This window comes from Sapajus apella, unplaced genomic scaffold, assembly GCF_009761245.1.
Source record: "Sapajus apella isolate SASKATOON/1434 unplaced genomic scaffold, GSC_monkey_1.0 scaffold1, whole genome shotgun sequence".
In the NCBI taxonomy this organism is placed as follows: domain Eukaryota; kingdom Metazoa; phylum Chordata; class Mammalia; order Primates; family Cebidae; genus Sapajus; species Sapajus apella.
The window spans coordinates 62,591,090-62,613,639 of NW_022436941.1; the positions used below are offsets into that span (position 1 = coordinate 62,591,090).

General features: G+C 36.6%; 1 protein-coding gene across 2 annotated transcripts in view; it reads left to right on the forward strand.

The window, feature by feature from the left end:
- The first annotated feature begins 5,157 nt into the window (after window positions 1–5,157).
- WDR41 (WD repeat domain 41) overlaps window positions 5,158–22,550 on the forward strand; it is a 55,152-nt gene continuing 37,759 nt past the window's right edge. Inside the window, exons 1-3 of one of the 2 annotated variants that reach the window (XM_032277755.1) lie at window positions 5,158–5,569; window positions 8,067–8,182; window positions 22,189–22,237. In XM_032277755.1, coding sequence (XP_032133646.1) covers window positions 5,519–5,569; window positions 8,067–8,182; window positions 22,189–22,237 — 216 coding nt within the window. In that variant the 5' untranslated portion in view covers window positions 5,158–5,518. The remainder of the gene's footprint in view (window positions 5,570–8,066; window positions 8,183–22,188; window positions 22,238–22,550) is intronic. The other variant, XM_032277763.1, reaches the window with a different exon arrangement.

Sequence of the window (22,550 nt, forward strand, 5' to 3'; positions counted from 1 at the left end):
GTTGAGTCCTTGCTTTTATTTCTTGTAGATATATGCCTAGAGGTGGACTTGCTATGCCATATGGTAGTTGTATGTTTAACTTTCGAGGGTCTGCCAAACTATTTTTCACGGTGGCTGCTCCATTTTACATTTCTATTAGCAATGCACAAGGAGTCTAATTTTTCCAAATCTCTACCAACATTTATTTTCCAGCTTAAAAAAATTATAGGCGTCCTAGTTTGTGTGAAATGGCATACCACTGCGGTTTTGATTTGCATTTTTCTAGTGACTAATAATGTTGGACTTCTTTTCAGGTGCTTCTTGGCTATTCATATACCTTCCTTGGAGAAATGTCTACTCAAGTCCTTTGCCCAGTTTTAATAGGGTTTTTGTTGTTGTTGTTGACTTGTAGGAGATGTTTTATATATTATAGATATCACTTCCTTATAAGATGTATGATTTGCAAATATTTTATCCTATTCTATGGGTTTTCATTTTCTTGATAGTATCCTTTGATGCATGGAAGTTCTCAATTTTGATGAAGTCAAATTTATTTTTTTCTTTTGTTGCCTGTGCATTTGGTGTCACAGCCACTAAATTCTGCCAAATTCAATGTCATGAATATTTTCTCCTCCAATTTTTTTCTTCTTCTAAGAATCTTACAAGTTAGCTTTTAAGTTTACGTATTTGACTATTTTGAGTCAATATTTGTGTATGGTGTAAGATAAGGGTCCAAGTTCATTCTTTAATGTGTAGAGATCAAGCTTTCCTAGTACCATTTGTTGAAAAGACTGTCCTTTCGCCATTGAATGGTCTTAGTAAACGTGTCAAAAAAAATTGACCATTGACCATGTATCTTAGAGTTTATCTCTAGGCTCTCCATTCTATCCCATTGGTCTACATGTCTGTCCTCATGCCAGTACTATTACTCTAACTTCGTAGTAAGTTCCACAGTTGGGAAGTGTGAATCCTCCAAACGTATTTTTCTTTTTCAAGATTATTTTGGCCATTTGGGACCCCTTGCAATTCCATATAAATTTGAGGATTATTTTTCCATTTTTAGGAATAAGATTGTTGAAATTTTGATAAGAGATTGCATTGAACCCGGAGATTGCTTTGATAAATATTGATACCTTAACAATGTTAAGTCTTTCTATCCAAGAGCCTGGATGTCTTTTCATTTATTTAAGTATTTTTTAGTTTCTTTCAGCAATGTTTTTTAGTTTTTATTGTAGAAGTCTTTCACCTCCAGGGTTAGATTTATTCCTATGTATTTCTTTTAGACGCTATTGTAAATGAAATTGCTTCATTAGTTTCATTTTTGCACTGTTCATTGCTGGCATATAGAAACAACACTTTTTTATATTAATCTAGTACTCTGCAACTTAGCTAAATTTATTTATTAGCTCTATATCTTTCATGTGGATTCTTCAGGATTTTCTGTGTGTAGGGTCATATCATCTGCAAATAGAGATAGCTTTACCTCTTCCTTTCCAATTTGGATGGTTTTTACTTCTTTTTGTCTAGAAGCTCTGGCAAGAACTTCCAATACAGCATTGAAGGGCAGTGGTCAAAGAGGATATCCTTATTTTGTTTCTGATCTTAGGGGAAAAGCTTTCAGTCTTTCACCATTGAATGTGATGTTAACCACCGGTTTTTCATAATTATCCTTTATCATATTGAGGAATTTCCCCTCTACTTTTAGTTTTCTGAGAGTTTTATTTAAAAAGCATGTTGGATTTTGTAAAATGCCTTTCTGCATCAATTGAGATGATCATGTGGTTTTCTTCCTTGGTTTTATTAATGTGATGTATTACATTAGTTGATTTTCTTATGTTGAACCACTCTTCCATTCCTGGAATAAATCTTACTTGGTCATAGTAAATAATACTTGCTAATATGCTGTTGGATTTAATTTGTTAATATTATGTTGAGGATTTTTTTCATCTATAGTCATAAGGGACATTGGCTTGTAATTTTCTCTTCTTGTTATGTTTTTATCTGGTTTTGGTATCAGGGTAATGCTGGCCTTGTATAAGGAGTTAAAAAGTATTTCCTCCTCTTCACTTTTTTGGAAGAATTTGAGAAAAATTTGTGTTAATTCTTCTTTAAATGTTTGATAGATTCATCGGTAAAGCCATCTGGTCCAGGACTTCCTTTTTTTGGGAGGTTTCTGATTACTGTTTCAATCTCTTTATTTGTAATAGTTTTGTTAACATTTTCATTTCTTTTTTAGTCAATTTAAATAATTTGTGTGTTTCAAGGAATTTATTCACATCTTCTAGGTTCTCTAACTTGTTTGCTTACAATTGTTCATAGTACTCACATAGTCCCTTTCATCTCTGTAAAGTCAGTAGTAATGTTTCCACTTTCATTTTCAATTTTAGTTATTTGCATTTTCTCTTTTTTTCTTTGCAAGTCCAGCTAAAGGTTTGTAAATTTTGTTCATCTTTGCAAAAGACCAACTTTTTGTTTCGTGGATTTTCTCTATTATCTATTTTATTAATTTCTGCTCTAATTCTTACTATTTCCTTTCTCCTACTAGTTTTGGGTTTCATTTGCTTTTCTACTTCAAGTTTCTTATGGTATAAAGTCAGGTTATTGATTTTAGATCTTCTTTTTTAATGTAGACATTCATAGCTACAAATTTCCCTTTAGCACTGCTTTTACTGCATCCCATAAGTTTTGTTGTGTTTTTATCTCTAGGTATTTTATAATTTCTTTTGTGCTGCTTTTGCCTCCTGTGACTCATTGGTCGTTTGAGTGTTTTGTTTAATTTTAACATATTTGTGAATTTTCCAGTTTTACTTCTGTTACTGATTCCTGTTGTGGTCAGAGAAGATACTTTGTGTGATATGTATTTTTAAAATAGATTGAGACTTATTTTGTGGCCTAACATATGGTCTGTCTAAGAGAATGTCCTACATGTGCTTGAGATGAATGTTTATGCTGATGTTGTTGGGTAGTGTGTTCTTTATATGTGTAGATGTAATTATTGTGTTGTTCATGTCCTCTATTTCATTATTTTCTGTTTGTTCTATTATTGAAAGTGGGTGAATGAAGTTTGCTACCATTGTTGTAGAATTACATCTCTCTTCAATTCTGTCAAGTTTTGCTTCATAAATTTTGAGGGTCTATTATTAGGTGTATAAATATGTATAATTGTTATATCTTCATGCTATATCGACTTTTCTTATAGTATAATGTTTCTGTTTGTCCTTGGGAACTTTTTTGATTTAAAGTCTATTTTGTCTGATATTAGTACAACTACCCCAGCTCTCTTTTGGTTACTATTTGCATTGAATCATCTTTTGCTATTCTTTCACTTTTGATCTATTTGTATCTTTGAATCTCAAGTGAGTCTTTCATAGAGAGCATATAGTTAGATTCTAGAATTTGGTGGTTATTTTTTTTTGTCAATCTGTCTTTTCCTTGGACACTTTATTTAAAGTAATTACTGATAAATAGGGATTTCTATTTTGCTATTTGTTTTCTATATGCCTTATAGGGTTTTTTTTTTTTTTGGACCTCATTTCCTCTATTACTGCCATCTTTTGTGTTTAGCTTACTTTTTGTAGTAGATGTTTTGATTCTCTGATGATTTCCATTTATGTATATTCTACAGGTATTTGTTGTGTTTACCATGAGAATTACATTTAACATCCTAATGTTATAACAATCTCATTTGAATTTATACCAACTTAACTTCAGTAGCATACAAAATCTCTGCTCCTATATTGCTTCATCCCTCCCTTTCTATTGATGCCACTAATTACATCTTTATACATTGTGTGCCCAATAATAGGCTAATCTTGTAAAAAGTTCTTTCTTGGCTGTCCTAAGAGGAACCAAGGGAGGAAGTGTTCACCCATGGACCAGTGCTTTAAAAGATCAGCAGAATGTTCCTTAGTAATGTCATAGCGGGCAAACCCTAAAGAATATGAATAATCAGAAGGATAGAATTTAGGCTATTTGGGCAACCACATTGTCTCACTTGAAGATATTCCTTCCAGAACTGAACTCCTGATGTCTCTGGGTTTTGTTTTTAGTAAAGATAATTCCCTTTTTCCTAGGGGATAGTCTCTATTATGCTCTATCTTCAGCTGTATGCAGACTGCAATTTGGGGCTAGCACATGGAAGGCAACATGCTCCTCATACTTGAGAGTGTGTTCTTGCTGAGTGCACTCAAAGACACAAAGATGAATCATAGGAGATCCCAGTTCCCTAGGGACTGTAGGTTTGTGCAGCTGCTCAAAACTAACTTACCTTAAGGTACAACATATGGCTCTCTCTTATTGGTGCCTAGGACATTGTGCCTAGGACATTTTGCCTTGTCCCTCCACAGCATCATTTTATGTGATTCCTTATTGCTTCTCTACTGCATCTGTGTCCACCACATTTGCTGAATTAATGTATTGGATGGGACATTTGTAGGTTCCCTATAACAATTTACTGCTAGGAGGATTATTTGAACCTAACAAATACATATGCAAATATATATGTTTATACTTTTGCAAACTTGATATGTATAAGTAGTTCCTAGACCAGTGATTTTCAGACCTTGCTACTCATCAGAATCACCTGAGGAAACTTCTCGAAACCCAGATTCCTACGTTCCAACCACAAAGGTTACTTTAATGAGTATTAGGTGGAAGGCAGGAATCTACATTTTCAAAAGCTACCCAGGTAATTCTGATATCCAGTCAGCATAGAGAACCACAGCCCTTTGACTAAGAAAATTTAGTAGTTAAAAAAAGCTACATAAACTGCGTTCTATTCTTCAGGGAGATTCTACGTTAGTACAGCATACAGTCAAGAACACTACCAATGCAGCCACTTCCTAGCTGTTATCTTTAAACAAAATTACCTAGTCGGTCAGAGCTTCAGTTTATTGATTTGTAAAGTAGGAGATACAGGTTTACCATGAGGATTTACGTAAAGCCTTAGCACAGTAGCTGTACTATAGCACACAATAAATGTCGGCCAGACTGATTCTGCTGTATACATGAGCCACTGGATTAGCCCGGATGCAGAAGCCTACTACAGTACACCTTCTTGAGCCAACTCTTGGGAAAGCGGGGGAGGTTTTCTGGCCCCACAGGAAGTGCAGGATACTAAAGCCAAGTCACAGGGAGGGGACTTACTCTTGGCGCGCACTTGCTCGCAGGGCTCGGGTTGTTGCTCCGCGCGCTTCCACCAGGGGCCGCTCTAGCTACCCAAGCTTCCTGCACCTACCTGGCGGCGCCCCCGCGCGTGCTCACTAGGAGCAGCGCGCGCCCCGGAATCGCCGGAGCCGCCTTCGCCTTAGGCCTCCGCTCCCCAAGCGACTGCCCAAACTAAGCCTCGGTGGCTGGATACGGGAGCGCTCTGGGGACAAATCTCCTCCTCCCTCCATTGTGGTCTGCATTCCTCCGGCCCCTGAGCAACTCTTGGGCGGGAAGTATTAGCGTCTCTGTTGCGCTGCAGCGGGGGAGGAAGGAGGAGGCCGATCCCAGGGCGGACTCGGACTAGACCGAGAGAGACGCCGGCGCTGCCTGGATGTTACGATGGCTGATCGGGGGAGGCCGAGAACCGCAGGGACTGGCCGAGGTAAACCCCGGGCGGGCCTGCTGAGCGCCCGCGGAGGCCAAGTTTGTCCGACGGACGGCTTCGTTTTTGTTCGGCCTCCCTGGGTTCCGACCGCGGGGACCCGGGCGGAGGCGGGCCTGGCTGCTGAGCTTGCGCACTGCGCTGTCCTCGGGCCGGCGGGGATCCAAGGCGGGCAGGCCAGAGCTCCTCGGACCCCGCGGGCCCCCCTGCGCACCCTGTAGCTGCAGACCCCCGGCCCAGTGCCACGGCTGGTCGAATCCTGAGACCCTGGCTCTGGGACGCTCAGCCGGTCAGCAGCCCTGTTGGGACCTGTGACAACTTACGGCTTCTGGCTATCGAAACCATCTTCATTTCCGCTGAAAAAGTATTCGATTTAGCTAGAAACGAACGAGTTTTGACCGCAGCTTTCCACTTTTCGTTTATTTGAATTGGTGCTTCTTCCTAGCATCACCTGATACTTGCTCAGGGAATTTAAAAGTAATTTACTTATCCAAGAACCGAAAAAGGTTATAATTATTTTTAAAAAGTAATAATTTGCTTCAAGGTCAAGAACATGATTTTCTAATGAACTGCTATTGGTTTCATAGTCACACTTTCTTCATGGGCCCGAATAATTGAATAGACCGTGTGTAATGAGATTTTACATTTGAAATGTGAATAAAATAATTTTTCCAATCTTGAAAATATTGAGGTCTGGAATTTATTTCCTGTGCCACATAAGAACAGAATTTGTGAATTCCATTTTATTTCTCATAAGTATTTGTTTTGATTGTTAAAAGTAAGAAATTGGATTGTTGAGAGTAGTCTCCTCAGTTTTAACTTCCTCATGTCTTTGCAGTTGAGGGTATTGTCTGTTTTTAAAGTTTCTTATTTCAGATCAATCCTAAATCCTTGAGAATGTGGAAGAATTATGGATTACTGAATAGCCATATATGGTATATATGACAATTTGGATAATCTGTTTTAACCTGGTTCTTTGGTTAGTCATGTAATTTGATTAACCAGTTCTCCCATCCCTGGCAAGTTTTCATTGGAAGGGAAGCAGTTTATACAGTTTTCAAATTTCTCACTAGAACCTCTCCTGGAAGGAAGGCAGAATAATACAATATTACTGCTTTGTGGTGGATTTGTTTTGTAAAACATTTATACATGTTTTAAATTTATATATTTTTTCATATAAAGATACTTCAGTTGTATAACTGCTGTGAAATTGTACATTATTAGAACCTATGATTTTCCCTAATTTATGCAAGAACTTTGTATGCAGGCTTCCCCTTAAGCAGTGGTTCTCAAATGGGGTGATTTTGCCCCGCAGGAGACACTTGGCAGTGTCTGGAGACATTTTTGATTGTCATACCTTGCAGAGGGTCAGCTGTATTGGCATCTAATGTGTATAGACCAGGGATGCTGCTAAATATTCTGCAATGCACAGGACAGCCCTCAACAACAAAGAATTACCTGGGCTGGGCGTCGTGGCTTACACATGTAGTCTCAGCACTTTGGGAGGCTGAGGCAGGCAGATCACTTGAGGTCGGGAGTTCAAGACCAGCCTGGCCAATATGATGAAACCCCATCTCTAGTAAAAATACAAAAATTAGCTGGGCATGGTGGCGCAGTCCCAGCTACTCAGGAAGCTGAGGCAGGGAGAGGCAGAGATTGCAGTGAGCTGAGATAGTATCATTGCACTTCAGCCTGGGTGACAGGGCAAGACTCTGTCTTTAAAAAAAAAATAATAATTATCTGGCCCAAAATGTCAGCATCAAGTTTGAGAAATCCAGACTTAAGTTTATTGAATTCATTGAGTCTAAATGATTTCATGCCTTCCTTTATTCACTTAGCAAACATGTATTGAGTGCTTGTAATGGATGAGGCACTGTTGTAAGTCTTTGATTTGCAGTTTTGTTTCTGCCACATTTTAACTGAGAAACACGCATTCTAAAATGTTGAGTTGGATTGGCCCATTAATTTTTTTTTTTTTTTTTTTTTTTTTTTAGAAAAAAAACACAGAGCTTTATTGTTCTCAACACCAGATTTTTTTAAAGTCGGGTTTAATAGGATACAATTTACATAAAATTCACCCTTTTTGTAAACTTATTGTGATTTGAAAATACTGAAATTTGTGATATGAATTTGTGGTAAGAGAGTGTTCTATTTTTTTTGTTTTTTTTAGAGGGGGGCCCTTAACAGATCTAAAAATACAAAATAAAGCTTAAATATCCAAGAAATGGTCAATACAATGAACTCCTTTTCTAAAGAGCTTATAAAAATGTAAAAGGAAGACTTACCAAGGAGAAGTGTTTTATGTGGAATTGGCAGTTGTTTAGTTGATATTAGAAGAAGTAATACTTAGTATTGGAACATGGTATCTTAAAGCTTTTAAAATCTTGTGTTCTTAGATGTATACCATGCAGTTACAATCCAACATGATCTTACAAATCATTTTATCTCTTTTTTTGTCTCTCGTTTTTTGCTTTTTTTTTTTTCCTCCCAATACAAGAAATCTCCTTTACAGACAATAGGTGAAGAACAAACCCAGAACCCCTACACTGAGTTGCTTGTACTGAAAGCTCACCATGATATTGTACGGTTTCTGGTACAGTTAGATGGCTACAGGTAAGAAACTCTAGTGTCTAATTGACTGTTGTTTGGGAAATTGACTATTTTAGGAAATTTTATGTTAAAAATAAACACCTTTAAAATTAATACATCTTTTCTAAAAATTTTGAAACTGTGATCATTAGTAATATTTAGTAGAAATTGAAATTGCCCTCTGCATCTTGATGAAATATGTATCTGGAGTCTTTTTGCCCAAAGTCAGGGTTCACGTCTGGTGATTTGAGGGTTATGTTTGTTTGTTTGCATTCTCAGAAATGTTCTTGTTAGTTTAAAAGAAGTGTATGACTTTAAAATTTGGGTATATTAAGGAGAACCTGAATTTGAGAAACAAATATGATAAATATTTAAGTATCAGGTACCTACCAGGAATGTTTTATTTTTAGTGGAAGATAAGGATTTAATCCAAAGTTTTTGTTATTGATGAAACCACTTTAAAATGTACATTATTCTGTACCTCCATGCTAACATCTATAATGATTGTATTCAATATATTTGTAAATAGAGATGAAGGTATGTAGGTTTTAGGACTGTAGACTATTATTGATCTGCATATTAAGCCCATATTCAACTATATATTTATCCTTTATAGCATGTTTCACCATAACAATTACATACTTAATGGTGTAACTCAATATTTTCTTCCTCTCTAAAACGTAAGCTTCATGAGAATAAGGCTATGTTTTTCTTATTCACTACGTATTTTTAGTACCTAGTACAGTGCCTTACTTGTAGCAGATAATTCACAGATGGTAGCTGAGTGAATGAATAACTCCCCAGACTACTAAGCATCCACGTTGGATGCCATCCTGATCCCCCAACCTCATTTCTGTTGTCTTCCAGTTTTTCTACTTTCATCTCTACTTTTCTCTTTTGCCTTTGCTGTTTTTTTCCTTTCGTTTTTCACTCCATGGATGAGTACTACTGGGATTATTCCTAACTCTGACTACCACTTCTGCTGTATATTAACCTTGTTTTTTCTCTGCTTTTTTTAAAAATTAAATTTTATTTTATTTTTTTAAATAGAGACAGGATCTCACTGTATTGCCCAGGCTCATCTCAAACTCTTGGGCTAAAGCTGTCTTCCCACCTCGGTCTCCCATAGTGTTGTGATTACAGGCATGAGCCACTGTACTCTGCCTTCTCTCTGCTTTTTAAATGTCATTGGTATTTAATTGCTTTTACTAAATGCAGCACAGTTAGTTCTGACACGACTTGGAGTGTAGTCAAATTCCACAGGTGAAGGATCTATACAACACCCCTCACCAGAGACACTAGCCGCAAGTTCTGTATGGGTTTGTAGGCAGCCTGCATTGCCAACTGCTGGCTACAAATTTCCACTGTCCTCTCAGGTCTGATAATTCACTAGAAGGACTCATAGAACTGAGAAAAGCACTATATGTAGGATTACAGTTTTGTTATAAAAGATACAAATCAGGACTGGCCAAATGAAAGGATGTATATAGGGTGATGCGAGGTCCAGGGCATCCCACATGCTTCCATGTCCTAAAGACCCCTTGCCCTCTTGGCACATCAATGTGTATCACCAGTGCGTGAGCACACTTGAGGTTTGGGTATCCAAAGCTTTCATGAGTAGGCATGATTGTTTGAATCACTGGTCACATAGTTGAAGTCGATCATGTTACTTCAATTGAAGGCCCCCCTGCCCCTTCCCACTGGTAGCACAAAGCCCAAATCTTTAAATCACGTGGTTCATTTTTCCAGCTTGGCTAGCTCCTTTCCTGATGCTATCTCAGGGCCCACTGTGAGTTGTTCCGTTAGCATAAACTCAGGTGTGGTCCAAGGGATCCACCATGAGTAATGAAGACATTCTTACCACTTGGAAAATCCCAAGGGTTTGGAGACTGTCTTCTAGGAACCAGAGACAAAGCCCAGCAAAATTATTATACAATACTGTGCTGCTTAACTTTTTCTTGAAAAGATTTGTCTCATATATATTATTGGCCTGTCAGCCCTGTTTTCCTGTTGTGATGCAAGTCAACCAAATGAAGACATGTTAAACAGTTAATCATCTGCAGCCTCTTTTGGCAACATTGTTACTATGTCCTGAGAGACACTCCATTTATTTATTTAAGTGGTCTTTTTTGTGGGGAACTAATTATTTCTGGAAAGGTAGGATTTTGGAGAGCTAAAGTTTTCTTGTGCTATATTTTACCCTAGTAAGTTGCTAGATTAAAGAGAATGTGGTCATTTTTTATAATCACTAACCTTTGCGTGTTAAGGAATCCTAAAGTTACTTTGTCTAGTAAAGTTAAATAGGAAATACACAGTATGTGATCAGGTTGTGGACTTTAAATGTTTATGTAAATTGTTAAGAGTCCATGTTCATTTTTACCTTTTCTCTGTAAAATATCCTCTTGGCTATTCCTATCCCATAGCAGTAGTTAGAAGATGACTCTGTAGAAGAGGCCAGCCTATAGAATAATGGTTAGTGTACAAATGCTGACATGGTGGTGCTCACATATACTTCAGTTGTTTAATGATAAATATTCTGTAAAGAGTAAAAAGCTATACCTGAGTATGTCAGTTACCTATTGATCTATCAGCTATCACGCCCAACTTAGTGGCTTGACACAACCCCATCTATTTAGCTCATTATTCTGCTGGATGGCAATTTAGGCTAGGCTCAGCTGGGTGGGTCGTTCTTTGCACTAGGAGCAGCTGATCTTGGCTAAATTCATTTATGCCTCTGTCAGCTGTTAAGATTGGTGGGGACTGGCTGCTTCACGAAGGCCTCAGCTGAAATGACTGTGGTCTCACTCCACGTGGTATCTCAGGTGCTTGTTCGCGTAATGATTGTGGAGTTCTAATAGGAGCAGAAGGACAAGCCCCAAAGTAAGACATTTTTCAAGTCTCAACTTGCATCATGTTTGCTGCTGTTTCATCAGCCAAAGCAATTTAGGAGCTGGTACAAATTCAGTGAGTTGGCAAAGAAACTTGACCTCTTAGTTACCTCTTAGTAGAAGTAACTAAGTCCTATTGCTAATGGTGGTGGGACTGTTGGAAGAGGGAATAATTTGTGGCCAGTTTGCATTCTATCACAGTGAATCTAAGATAGATGAAAAAGCTTTTGGCTTTTGTAATTCAGTGACGATACGACTTCATGATTCACATTTAATTCTTTGAAAAGTCATTTTCAAAATTTCCGTATAATCAAGTATGAAGTTTTTCAGTCATTTGCTGACCGGTGCAACTTGCAGTCTGTGTGTTGTTTTTAAAAATTTAATTCTATAATGTACTAAAAATAATGAGTCATTCTTGGTAAGAAGGGCACAGGAAAATTTACAAAATATAAACATATGAACAGAATTAAGAACTGAACATTTTTACTCTTAATAGTTTAGAATTATCATTACCATTGCATATGTACATTATGCATTGTCAGATTAGAGAAATAACTTTCCAGTTTTAAAATTTTATATCATTATACGTTTTTTGTTTCTTATTTAGTTTTTGAAGACATTACACTCTGGGTTTTTTTGGTCAGCTGTTGTAATCCAGGTTTCACGCTTCAAGTCTTTAGATAATATCATCTTATTGAAAATTTTGCAGAAGGATTTTCTTGTTTTCTCGGTGGCTCAGTTAAAATCAGTGAGTGGAAAATTTTCTCAGATTGGTTTTTGAAGATACCCAATAAATCCTGTATAACCTAACAGACAGCTGCCTTTTCTTCTTTAGTAGTTTTTGAACATGAAGTGAGGGTCATATTGATTGGGAGATCGCTAAGAAGGCTAAGCCTCAGCAAGAGTCTTCCAAAAAATGGACTGTGCTAAAATTGCATGTAATACTCCAGCATTGGACACATTAAACTCAACTGGGTTCATAACACATTTTAAGAAGAGTTTACTCTGTTGCTCATTTTACCATTCCTTGCTCCTTCAGGAAACAGACAAGGTTATGTAGGATGGTGATTATGACTGGAAAAGAATCAGATGACCCATGAAGCGCCAGACTGGAGAACAAAATGTGCCTCTAGGATGGTTGGTGAAGCTGCCATTCACAAGAAAGTAAATAAACTCAGTATAGCTTGATAGTCTACTAAAAATGAACAATATGCCCATTTTTAAGGAAATACTCTCAAGCTAAACATATTCTTTCTTACATGCTAACCTTCAATAATTTAGACCCTTCTAGTATCTGGGTTCTCTGGGAAGCAGATAGTATAGTTTAGATCCTTCTAGTATCTGGGTTCCCTGGGAAGGAGACACTAAAATGGGGTTAAGTGTGCAATAGGTTTATTAGAAAGCCAATGAAAGAAGAGAGGAAGCAGAATTGGACAAGGGGAGCTATCTTAGACTCTGATGCAGATGTGGCAAAGTCTCTGCCAGTCCAATGGGGACTGCTGGAGGAAAGGTTACTTTTTAGAGTTCTCTGCTGGATTTAAATAACTAGGGCTTTGTACTACTGCCTTGCTTAGTTATTTGCTGAGGGTCCTCCACTGAGAACATGCACCTGGCTTCTATCATCTAGCTTAAATCCCAGTGACTACGAGCCAACTGAGCTAGCATAACTTTGGCCTTAAAGTGGGAATGGATGCTGAAGTCAAAAGCTGGAGGCAGTCAAATAACTATATTCCTGAGAGGAAAAACAGCTGGGCAGCGAGTCCTCTCTTGAAAGGGGGTCTGGAAGGTAGGTGTTGGTGCCTGCCACACTTCCATAGTTGTAAGTTGGTCTATTTTATTTTTAAATTACATGAACACACTCATTGACTATGTCTTTGGGCAGCTTTTTAAGAAACTATAAGTATGCTATTGGTTAATAGTTATTTGATGGCTTAAAAGTTAATGTTGTTAACATACTTACTCCTGGAAAAAAAAAAGTGTAAGCAGAATCCTTTTTATCACAAATTCCAACAGCTACAATATAGTAACAGACTACATATCTGGCAGTTTTTTTAAGCACGTATCTCCCATGTGACCTTGACTTTAGACAGCTTTATTTATTATAGTAAATTTTACTAAAATCTCTAAACCAAATAACTTTTCTATTTCTAAAACCCCTAAATCACCGTCTGTGGTGAATGTGTTGATTGAATATCTGTTGTTTTGGATTGTGCCCTGAATCAAGTAGGGAATTACATCAGTGTCATCATCACACAGATGCATGTGCCACCCTCGCTGCCTTCCTCTTTGTTTCTAATAATTTTGTCCTTTCGGCTTGTGTTTTGGAGTTGAGCTGCGTTTTGTTTAGTTGGATAAGATGTTGTAAGGTTTGGGAGGATGACAGGAGTGAGTGGAAAGGTAATTACTGCTTCTTGCAGTAGCATAGAATCAAATTTTGGAATAAGGACAGCAAGTGTCTTAGAGTATTTCAGTTTCAAATTCGTCACCCTAACAGTAAAATTCTATAATTTCGAGATAAAATCCATCTCTCTCAACTACAAAATACCCTTACTAAGCATTTGAAAATCATTATCTTGCCCATCTTTAAAATGTAGCTCTAAAAATCCATCTGAGCCACTTGAGCATAGATAAAGGAAAAAGGTCAATGAATTCCAACATAGCACATGTGTTTAAATCCATGTGTTCATAATGATACTTAGAGAACTCACCGGTTTTCTTTGGAGAATGCTAGGGAACTAACTCATTATTTTGAAAATTGGTAAATAAAGGGGCAGAGTCAAGATCTGTACTGCCTTTCTTACATAAACTGTGTCTTGGGATCAGTAATAATGAGAAGAAATTTCTCTTTATAGAAGAATTCAAGCTAGGAAGAATGATAGAATATTGTAATTTTGCAACCTCTGATGTATAGAGGAGGAAAAAAGCACTTTTCTTCTATCCATCTTAGATTCATTGACCAGGGCTCTAAATTAGAATTTTTTTTCTACAATTTAGATAGACAAAAGATGGTTAATAAGAGAAAAACAAGTATATCAATGCATACATTGCTCACACACACACACGCACACAAGAGTACTCACAGTAACGCATAGGGGTGGTTAAAACTTGGGCTTAGGCTGGGCACGGTGACTCAGGCCTGTAATCCCAGCATTTTGGGAGGCTGAGATGGGAGGATTACTTGAGCTTAGGAGTTTGAGGCTAGCCTGGAGAACATGGCAAAACTCTGTCTCTATAAAAAATACAAAACTTAGCTGGGTGTGGTAGGCACACCCATGGTCCTAGCTACTTGAGAGGCTGAGGTGGGAGGATCACCTCAGCCCAGGAGGTTGAGGCTGCAGTGAGTTGTGATTGGGATTGTTGCACTGTAGCCTTGATGATTAAGACTCTGTCTCAAAGAAGAAAAATAAAACTTGGGCTTATATAGCATCTTAGCAGAACAATAAATTTGTTGAGTGACAAAGGAAATGGACTTTGAGTTTCTTGGGGTGGCAAATTGTGAGAAGGCAAATACATGAGGTGGGGGTACTTTTACAAGGGTGATTTTGTATGTTTTTTTTTTATGGTAGAAGTGGGGAGGGCAGAGCTCGTTATATGCTTGCTTTATCTCAGCTGTCTTAAGCTGAAAATAATCATTATGTCAGAGTGGCATAATTTGGGGTTACATGCCCTGAACCCCTTCAAATGAAATAATAAATTTAGGCAATGATTATTGGTGGCCTAATTAATAACATATATACATACACATACAGGACAGCCAGAAATTGTTTCCTGATGGAGTGTGCAAACTGCCTCTGGGTGGTCTTACCAAAAAGTCAGATTTGAATCTTATTTATTCTCTGGATTTCACTGTCAGTTAACGAAATATAGAGGACAGAAATTTGTGTTGGATAGCAACACAGGAAATTAGCCAGCAAAATCCAGACTGAGAACTCGATAAGATGGGCGACTTTTTTTCAACAAATAAATTGCAAGGAAAAATAGATGGAGAACAAATCATTAGAATAAAAGAGATAATTAGAGATATATCAACCAAGTATACTATATAAGCCTTATTTGGATCCTGCTTCTAACTGTTTATGATCAGGTAAATTTAACATTAAGAAAGTAAATGTTAACTTAGGTGTGATGTAAAAGAGTCCTTAGAGATGCATTCTGAAATATATACTGACAAAATGAAATACAATGACTAGGATTTGCTTCAAACTAATCTACAGGGGGATTGGATTGGGTACAATTAAGACAGTGTTGGCTATATAAGTTAATAATTATTGGAGACGGGCAGTGAGTACACGTGGCTTTTTATTATACTCTTTTCTCCACTTTTGTATATGTTTAAATTCTCCATCATGTAAAGTTAAAGAACTATCTGTATTTGAAATAGAGGAAATAAAAATGCCAATTTAAAAGGTGTTTTTGCCTCCATATGAAATAAAATGTTTTCTTATGATATTACTAGTGTTCTTAGTGTTCAGTGGAGAACCACCCTTGTTTCCTTTTGAGAACGGAATTTATTGAGAATAGAGGCAGGAATGATATAGATGAACATAAACATATCAGCTTCATAAAGTAATAACTAATACAAAGCTGGATTACAGGATATGGCTTTTTTTTTTTTTTTTTTTTTTGAGATGGATTCTAGCTCTGTCACCTAGGCTGGAGTGGAGTGGTACGATCTCGGCTCACTGCAACCTCTGCCTCCCAGGTTCAAGCGATTCTTCTGCCTCAGCCTCCAGAGTAGCTGGGAGTACAGGCGTGCACCACCACACCCAGCTAATTTTTGTATTTTTAATAGAGATGGGGTTTCTCCATATTGGCTAGGCTGGTCTCGAACTCCTTACCTCGTCATCTGCCTGCCTCAGCCTCCCAAAGTACTGGGATTACAGGTATGAGCCACTGTGCCCAGCCAGGATATGGCTTTATTATACAACCACAGTGGGTTTCCTTACACTTCACCCTGAGTCAGTGACTCCCCGGGGCAACTGAACAGTTGCAGGCCTCCCATTCAGATACAGGCTTACCTCAAAAATAAGAGCAGACCTGTATGTTCCCTCTCTGTGAACATATGAACCTTCAGAAAACCCACAATGGGCTAGGTGCGGGGGCTCACACTTGTAATCCCAGCATTTTGGGAGGCTGAGGAGGGCGGATCATGAGGTCAGGAGTTCGAGACCAGCCTGGCCAACATGGTGAAACCCCATCTCTACTAAAAATACAAAAATTAACTGGTTGTGGTGGCTGGCACCTGTAATCCCAGCTACTTGGGAGGCTGAGGCAGGAGAATCATTTGAACCCAGGAGGTGGAGGTTGAAGTGGGCCACAATTGTGCCATTGCACTCCAGCCTGGGTGACAGGGCGAGACTCTGTCTCAAAAAAAAAATAATAATAATCACTGAAAACTCACAAGGGTCTGAACTGAGCATGTCTAATTCATTGTCTCAAACAAATGGGGCAGAGAGAGACCAAGGATGTTTCTCTAATAGTAGGAGTCCTCCATGGAAACTTGAGTGCAGGGGAATGGAGGTTCATCTAATAGAAGTCACAGAGGTATTTTTGGTATTCTAACGCTATAACATTGATGTGTAGTTTATCTTTCTATTTGTGATTTGAGGAGGGAAGAACTTAGCAAATATTTTACCTTTGCAAATAGCCATGAGAACTATGAAATCTTCACTTTATTTGTGAGCTAAAAAAGGACCTTAGACTTTTAGATGTTAGAGTTGTGTTAACATAATACATTCTTTCTTAAGGAAAAGAAATTAGTATTGAAGTAGATCTAATTAAGGAATTAGTACCATCAGTATCTATGGCTCCTGAAAATGCTTTGAAGTTTCCTTAAACTGCTTTACAAGTCTCTATCTGGATGCTTCTCTTATTTTCTTCAAGTAGTTCTAGTATACAAACAAACATATACTTTAAATGAAAATTATGCTGTTTTTTAGTTTTGTCTGGTTTCTAATGTTGTAGTAGTATTTTTCAGTGTTATTTTATTGTAAATAAATGTAATAATGACTTCAGGCAATGATTATGAATGGGTTTTAACATCACACACCCAAAAATGATTGCCAGAAATTATTTCCTGATGGAGTATACAAACTGCTTATGAAATGGTCTTACTAACAGGTCAGATTTGAATCTGATTAAGTCTGTAGATTTAGCGATCAATTTACTAAAAATTCAGGGTACAGAGGTGCATGTTAGATGACAATAGAGGAAAGTAGTCAGCAAAATCTGAACTCTGAGAATTCTGCAAGAGAGAGAACTTTTTTCAACAAAAAGATTGCAAGGAAAAAATAGATGAGAACAAAACAATAGAATAAAAGAGACTTAAGAGATATATCAAACCAATGTGCTGCATAGACCTTATTTACTGTGTCCAACTATAAAAAAATTATGAGAGAATCATGGAAACTACATAGTATTTTAGTTTTATCATGCATTAGAAAGTACTTGTAGGTTAGGTGGGAAACTTAATTAACCACTGGGGTGCCTGTACTGCCATAATAATGTCCTATTAATATTTATTTTTAGTTTTTCAGTGCTTTGTAGTTATGTAGACATTGAATATAGGAAGATTTATGGTTCAGGTTTATGGGCTATACTTTTTATGTCCTTTAAGGTAATATTTGAATTTTGTGGACCTTCACTTAATTGAAATGATTTCACACGAGTAAGAACTATTAAATGAGTTTGTAGCCATTGGACATAAGAATTGTGAAAACAATTTATTTTTTACAAATCTTTATTAAGCTTTGCTGTAGTTTCAGCCCACTGCTGGAACGAGAGAATATTTTCCCAGAGATGTTCAAAGAGAAGGTGTTTAGAGGGAATTATTTTTATAAATTAAGATGGTTTATAAAAGATGGATGTAAGTAAATTCTCTAAGGACTCATGATCTAGACCCTATAGCATCACTTAGTAATGTTGGACTGTGAGTTCTTGAAGGTCAAGAACCATCTCTTGATCTTATTCTCAGGTTTAAGCATATATATGTAGTTAGTGCTTCGTAAGTATTTCTTGAATGACCAAGTGACTTATGGACTATCATAATAAATTTAGTTCTCATAATTAAGGGATGAGAGGATGGAACATTCTAGAAGGTCTACCATAGGTCTTTGTTAAAACATGTTTCACCTTGTTGAACATGTTTTTCATGAATATAATTTGTGCTTAGTAATTTAATTGTGTAGTCTCAAGGAGTAGTTTTAAAGACTTGGTTTTAAGTTTAAAAAAAACTTGAAGTATATAGATAAGAATTAGACAGGAACATGAAAAAATACAGAAATTTATTTTTGTGTGTGGTGGGATCCTGGGTTTTAAATTTTTCAAATTTCTAATTTTGCTGTGGTAGTGTATTGATACATTAATTATGATAAAAGGAAAATGTACGGTTACATTACTGTCATTAATGAATAGAGTTCACAGAGCCCTTGAACACTTAACTGTGTGCTTATTCATTCATTCATTCAACAAGCATTTCTCTTTTTTAAAAATTTAAAATTTGTATACTTTAATTTCCGAGATAACGTGCAGAATATGCAGGTTTGTTACATAGGTATACACGTGCCATGGTGGTTTGCTATACCCATCAATCCATCATCTACATTAGGTATTTCTCCTATTGCTATCCTTCCCCTATCCCCCCACCCCCTGACAGGCCCCAGTGTTTGATGTTCCCCTCCCTGTGTCCATGTGTTCTCATTGTTCAACTCCCGCTTATGAGTGAGAACATGTGGTGTTTGGTTTTCTATTCTTTAACAAGCATTTCTTTAGCACTTAAAATCTGCCAGACATAGTCAGAGATTCATTAGGCTGGCAAGTACCATCAATAAGTATGGTAATTCTTACAGTTCATAATTCTAAGAACCATATTTTTTTCTATTTTAACATCTCTAAAATTTGGACACATCATGTAATTGTATCTTTCAATTGTAATTGGCAGTATGTTTTCCTTAATGGTACATAAAATAAGAGTGTCTTACAATTGATATCTTAAATTTGATCAAATGCAGTATGTTTCTAAACAATCATTAAGTTTTAAGATCTCAAAGCAAGAACCACAGGTATTGTGTCTTGACATTTCCCTAACTCCTAGCATGGAATCACACTAAATACATTTTTTGCTAATCAGTAAATAAACGTTTCTCTCAAAATCTTATCTTTAGGCTTATGTTTTTGTTATCTATTAATTTAGAGTGTTTTAAAAAACTAGTATGTAAAATGCTGTCTGGCAATATCACTGTTCTTCCATTGGATAGTGTAGCTTAAACCTTATTGACATTTGAATCCTTTTTTTATTTTATAGTTCATTACTTTTCAGGAGTTACACTATGCCTTACAATTAGAAATTCCTGGGTTGTATTTTCATTTCTGATTTGGAGATGGTTGAAGTGTATGCTTGACTGACTAGGGTTTAGTTTAAGATAAACTGATACAGTATAGCTACTTTTTAGTTATCCATCACAATAGGATGGATAATTGTAATTTGTGAATGATATCGCAACCCTTTGTTATTAGTTTTTTTAAATGACAGGTACTAATATGTATCAAAGTTATACTGATTTGTATTTTAAAGCTTAATGTTTCCTTTTTAGGGGAGGTAGTAATAAATACTGAAATGGCAAAAAAAAAAAAAAGAAAAAAAAAAAGGTAGCATTAGAATATATATAGGAATAAAAGGCCTAAATAGTCTACCAACCCCATAATTGACGTTGGAGCAATAAAAAATCGGCTGAGATTTTATGCATTACTCTTGAGCCTTGTTTAGATTTAACTTTTGTTCCCTACTGATTGAATTAAAGTGTGAGGTGAAATGCTGTATATCCCATTTCTAAACTCTCAGCTGTTCTCAGTCATCTCTCATTGTGAACTCATGAAAGTCAAACATGATAAAACAGTAATAAGTTAAACTTTAGGGTTAGAAAAAAAGTATGTATTTTAAACTTGCAGTCTTCTAAATGGCAGAAAAGCAACTATGAGTTTAAAGAATCAGGAGAAATTGATGTGTTATAACAAAGAACACTTAAGACCTTGAGTCCTGCCCTCCCCACCATCACTACACACAAAGAAATCAATAGCCCCAGAAACATAAGCAGCTAAAGATTTACTTCCAGCACCTATTTTTGATATTTAAGGTACTGTTTACTAATATGATTGCGAAAATGTAGATAATTAAGCATAGAAAATGTATTTTTATTTTTTAAAATTATCATTTTCTTTTTAATCTTTGGATCTTTTGTATCTTTTTAAAATAAGAATAAATGATAGGCATGGATTTAAAAATAACTCTTTGTGTGATTTTTAGCTAGTTACCTACATTTAAAAGGTCCTTTCCATTAAAGATATATAACTCTATATTTAAAAATTATTAAGAGACTTTGTCAGACTGTATTTGATCAATTTCATATCTCCTGAATACTCTTAGTTCTACCAGAAGTAGATGTATTCAAAGGGTTTTGAAATAAGAACTGAGTATGGAAATTGTCTGAGCCAGTGAAGACACTGAACTTTGAAACTGAAGATAAGAAATTTGGGGGCCGGGCGCGGTGGCTCACGCCTGTAATCCCAGCACTTTGGGAGGCCAAGGCAGGTGGATCACGAGGTCAAGAGATCGAGACCATCCTGGTCAACATGGTGAAACCCCGTCTCTACTAAAACTACAAAAAATTAGCTGGGCATGGTGGCGCATGCCTGTAATCCCAGCTACTCAGGAGGCTGAGGCAGGAGAATTGCCTGAACCCAGGAGGCGGAGGTTGCAGTGAGCCAAGATCACACCACTGCACTCCAGCCTGGGTAACAATAGCGAAACTCCGTCTCAAAAAAAAAAAAGAAATTTGAACATGAAGCTCGTTTTGAAGTGTTAAGGAAAGTATCGCATGACTGAAGTAGTGGGATTTTCTTATCTCATAAAGGGGTAAAATCCATTAGAACAGATGGTCTCCTAGGAACAAAGTGATTTCTGTGTCCAATGTATCAGTTCTCTCCTTTCCCCCCAATGATACATGTATGTAACAATGTTTTCTTAAATTAAGACATCAAGACATACTGGGATTTTGTGAAACTCACAGCAGATTGTTAAATATATTTGCATATTAATAGCCCAGAGCTATTAGTGGAATATCATTTCTTAATGGTTGTTCATTATAAGGGACCAGTATATGTCATTCATAGCTGGGCCTCTTTAACACCACTTCTTTCTCTCTTACTCAAAATAAAAACACCTGAATTTGAGTGAAAGCAATATTATGGGGACAATTTTAAACTGATTCTGAGTCGTTAAATATTATGTATGAACTTGTGTGTCACTTTAACGATAAACTATTTCACATGCTTAAAATGTGATTATTGTATTCTACCGTGTTGGGTTAGTATTATATGATGAATTTTAATATAATATGATGATGAATAATCCTGTATGAGGGTTATTCCTCTTGATAGTGTTTGTGTTAAGGATATCTTCTACTCTATAGAATTTGGTGATTGTCCCTGTATATGTGGTGAATGGGTTTTAAAAAGGAGAGAGAAGCTATAGCAGAGTATCACAGCTCATTTTTCATGCCAAGAGGCAGACTTTACCTCCGCATTTCAAGCATCTTCGCTAAAAGACAACAAAAACCCCTTAAAAATCCTCAAACCTTCCAAACCAAGAACAAAGCATTTATGTGGAAAGTCTAAGGAGTTAAGCTGAGCAAAGGAGAGATCTTGACTTTAAACAATAGTTGTTTACAGAGAGAATAATAGAAATAATGAATTTATCTAACATCATAATCCGTTCCACCTCTGGAATATCACTTTCTATCACTGAAGCCACTTCTCAGCTTGGTTTCATTTCATTTAAGCCAGGGGTTTCTTAAAATCATAGAATTTTAAAGCAAAGAAGGACTTTAAAGATTATTTTTACATTTCTAGCAAGTTATTTGTAACCCAATAAATGTCTTATTTATCTTTTGATCTTCCATACCTGGTATAGAACCTGGAATGTGTTTCATAAGTTTCATAAATATTTTTAAAATTAGTTTAAAGAACTTGATCTTCATTAATATTAGTAAGTCAAATTACCACTAATAAGGTTTGATGGTTCTTAATCTTAGTAATTAAATGTCACCAGTGATTTTTTTTTTCTTGACTCTTTTTTTCCCTAACTAGATTTGCATCTGCTGGTGATGATGGAATTATAGTTGTGTGGAATGCCCAGGTGTGTATTGATTATGTGTGGATTGTGTAATAAAAATATGATATAGTTGAGTATGCATTCATATAAATACTGTCTGGGGATATGTTTGCATATCATTATTATTAATTGACAGATTAATATTTAAAAAGAGCTACTTAGAATAAATCCATTTACAATGGGGACCAGTATTTCATAATGAAGAGGGAAAGTTTTTGTAAATTAAGATTTTTTTTTTTCTGGCTGGGTATGGTGGCTCATGCCTATAATCCCAGCACTTTGGGAGATGAGGACAGATGGATGGATAACTTGGACCCAGGAGTTTGAGAACAGCTTG